Source organism: Quercus lobata, chromosome 2 (assembly GCF_001633185.2).
Source record: "Quercus lobata isolate SW786 chromosome 2, ValleyOak3.0 Primary Assembly, whole genome shotgun sequence".
Classification (NCBI taxonomy): domain Eukaryota; kingdom Viridiplantae; phylum Streptophyta; class Magnoliopsida; order Fagales; family Fagaceae; genus Quercus; species Quercus lobata.
Window position 1 is genome coordinate 85,262,480 of NC_044905.1, and position 3,566 is coordinate 85,266,045.

The following is a 3,566-nucleotide window of genomic DNA, read 5'->3' on the forward strand; positions in this document are numbered from 1 at the left end:
CACACATTCACATACATCACAATTCACACAAATAACATAATAAAAAAAATAACACACATAATTAGTATTAGACACACACTCACACATATATAATATAAATTTATAATAAAGAGAGACACTTACAACTTACAAATATTTTCTTTTTACTTTTATAGAGACTTGTGATTTATGTTATTGTTTGATTTTGGACTGGGCTAATATGTGGTTAGAGTGTGCAAAATTTAAGTAAGAGTATACAAACATATCTTCAGAGGTAAATTATACTAGTAAAAAAATTTTATATATAAAATTAAAAAAAAAAAAAAAATTCAAGTAAGGGGGTCAATTGGACCCTTGAGTATAAAGTAACGCCGCCTATACTGTTAAATTAGGAATACATTACCTCTTTAACAAGGAGTCTATTACCTCTTGGAATAGGAATACATTACCTCTTTAACAAGGAATAGACTTCATTCCACACTAAAAAATAGCATTTTCCTTTATAACAAAGTAACCCAAATTAATTTTTCATTCTTCAACTAGGAAACTTAATTGACTTTTCAAGTTACAATTGGAATTTGAGGCAATTTCCTAACATTTTTACAGTACATTGGCAAGTGGCAACACAACATATAGTCATACACCATTTTGGAGAAGGAAAAAAACAAAAAAGAAGGGGCCACCTTATTTATAGCGATTGTATGCATCCTATTCCTTTCCAGAGCGTTTCAAATCATTCCATGCGTCTTGACAACTCTTACATTTCATGCAATTTGGCTCTGCTCTCAAACCAAGTATGTTCCGTTACCCCCACCTAACTCTCACTTCAGCCTCTTTCTTCCTTTCCTCGAATATTCGCTTCACCCTATTAATTTCTCCACCCACACAAAGAAACTCCTCCGAATTTGTGAGCCCATCATAAAACAGAAGATCAAGGGGCTTTTACCAAGCTCACATGGCGAACACTGATGAAGCAACTGAAGTGGCATCCCCAGAAGAACACAAACGATCAGAGCCTGGTTTTGGTCATGTGGGTGCTCGGCTTAACAAGTTCACGCTCTTATGCGCTCTTTTGGCCTCCACAAACTCCATTCTACTGGGCTATGGTGAGTCATTTTGGTTCCTATTGCTCAATTTTGTCAAAGAATAGTGTTAGTAATTTCTAGGCTCTTGAGTGGGTAACAAAACTCTTAATCAAAACCCACATTACCAATTTGATTAAAATTGAAATCTTGTTGTTTAATGGGCGAAATTTGGTTACAAACTAGTTTGTAACCAATAGCTATAACTCTACTCAATATTTATAGGGATATCTTTTTATTAAATGTGAATTTTGACAAATTCACTGGATAATATTTTTTTTTTTATATTTTCTATGTTTGCAAACTTTCCACAAAATTAAAGATGAATAGTTATGTAATTAATCAAATATTTAAATTTCAAGTTTTTATAATTTAAAATTATGTATAAAAAATAAGTTTATAGATTGAATAGTAAATAATATCCGTTTGACAAGAAATTTAATATACATGTTAAGAACATAAAAATCATGCAATCATATTGTTAAATTTTCGAAATATATAATCATCTTAATTTTTTTAGTGGAAGTTGTAATCATTGACTATGACCAAGTTTGTAGTTAAATTTCATCCTTATTCGATATCCCTTTAATTTTGGGTCAGTTTGTTTGATCAAATATTTGCGGAGGGTGTTTAGTTTATCTTATATGGATAAGTCGAGAAAATAAACCTTATCTAACGTAACAATATCTGGACTAAATCGACAAAGTGCAGATATTGGTGTCATGAGTGGGGCAGTACTATACATCAAAGAAAACCTCAAAATCACATCAGTCGAAGAGGAAATTTTGGTGGGTACCTTAAACGTGTTTTCTTTAGTGGGATCACTTGCTTCTGGTAAAACTTCTGATTATATAGGCAGGCGTTACACTATAGTCTTGGCCGCATCAACATTTCTAATAGGTGCACTTCTAATGGGTCTAGCTCCATCATTTGCATTCCTCATGGCGGGCCGCATAGTCGCTGGCATCGGCGTCGGCTACTCCCTTATGATCTCACCTGTCTACACAGCTGAGATCTCCCCAGCCATGTCTCGTGGCTTCCTCACTTCACTCCCAGAATTCTTCATCACTTTTGGTATCCTATTTGGTTACATTGTCAACTATGCCTTAGCAAGTTTGCCTCCACACATAAATTGGAGAATAATGTTGGGCCTTGCAGCAATACCATCAATTGTCATTGCTTTAGGGGTGATAGCAATGCCTGAGTCCCCTCGTTGGCTCGTCATGCAAGGTCGAGTAGACCAAGCTAAAGAGGTTTTAATTAAAACCTCAAACACCACAGAAGAAGCTGAATTGAGACTTGAGGAAATAACCAAAGCCGCATTGTCAAATAATGGTAGCCCAGACTCGGCCCAACAAAACAATTGGCGTGGACAAGGAGTTTGGAAAGAACTTTTGTTGAGGCCCTCTAGGCCCATTAGAAGGATGCTAATTTCTTCCATAGGAATGAACTTTTTTATGCAAGCTTCTGGGAACGACGCCGTTATATATTACTGCCCTGAAGTGTTCAAGGCAGCTGGGATTCATAATAAGAAAGAGCTTTTTGGTGTTAATGTGATCATGGGCCTTGCAAAGACATCTTTTGTGTTGTTTTCGGCCTTTTATTTGGACAGGTTTGGTAGGCGGCCCCTTTTGTTAGTGGGCTCAGCTGGGATGGCTATATCTTTAGCTGGGCTTGGTTTGGGCTCTAAGTTTCTTGACCATTCAGATAGTAAAGCATCATGGGCCATTGTGTTAAGCATTGTGGCTGTGTGTGCTGATGTTTCCTTCTTTTCACTTGGGCTGGGGCCCATTACATGGGTGTACTCGTCAGAGATATTTCCTATGTGGTTACGGGCCCAAGGTACGAGCCTGGCCATATCGGTGAACAGGTTGGTGAGTGGGGTGGTGTCAATGTCGTTTTTGAGCATTTCCAAGAAGATAACATTTGGGGGAATGTTTTTTGTGCTATCGGGAATAATGGTGGTGGCCACTGTGTTCTTTTATGTGTTTATTCCAGAGACAAAGGGCAAGACCTTAGAAGAAATAGGAGCTCTATTTGAGGATAAAGATACAAAGAATGATAAGGAGGGAAGGGAAATGACAGTAGTGTAGCCTTTTTTTTTTAAATTTTTTTAAAGTGGTTTGGATTGTATTTGATTGATATAAAATTTGCCGCCTTTTTTTTATATATTTTTTAATTTTTAATTATCATTTACTCGTTCTGGAATTATATATGATTGTGGTGATTGGTGAAGTGGTGATCAACTTATATTAAGTCTTTGAATTATATTGATAAGTAGTACTAGTAATTATGTTAATTTTTTTCATGATAGGTAGATATTGGAGATATGGGATTCAAATTACAAATTTGGGGCACTAAAAAGAATACCATTATTAACAAACTAACTATTATGTTAAAAATGAAATTAGACTACGTTTTTCTTGTATTTAACTGAAATCTTGTCTAGTAGCGTGGCCTGCTTTTTAAAGACAGGTTTTCATTTTGTGACTCTTGTTCATTCAA

At 35.7% G+C, this 3,566-nt stretch overlaps 1 protein-coding gene across 1 annotated transcript; it reads left to right on the forward strand.

Annotated features, from left to right (window-relative positions):
- Window positions 1–697: 697 nt before the first annotated feature.
- LOC115978408 (polyol transporter 5-like) lies at window positions 698–3,162 on the forward strand. Its single transcript, XM_031100426.1, has 2 exons — window positions 698–1,085; window positions 1,773–3,162. The coding sequence occupies exons 1-2, from the start codon at window positions 935–937 to the stop codon at window positions 3,152–3,154; spliced, it is 1,533 nt and encodes a 510-aa protein (XP_030956286.1). The 5' UTR covers window positions 698–934; the 3' UTR covers window positions 3,155–3,162.
- Window positions 3,163–3,566: the final 404 nt, after the last annotated feature.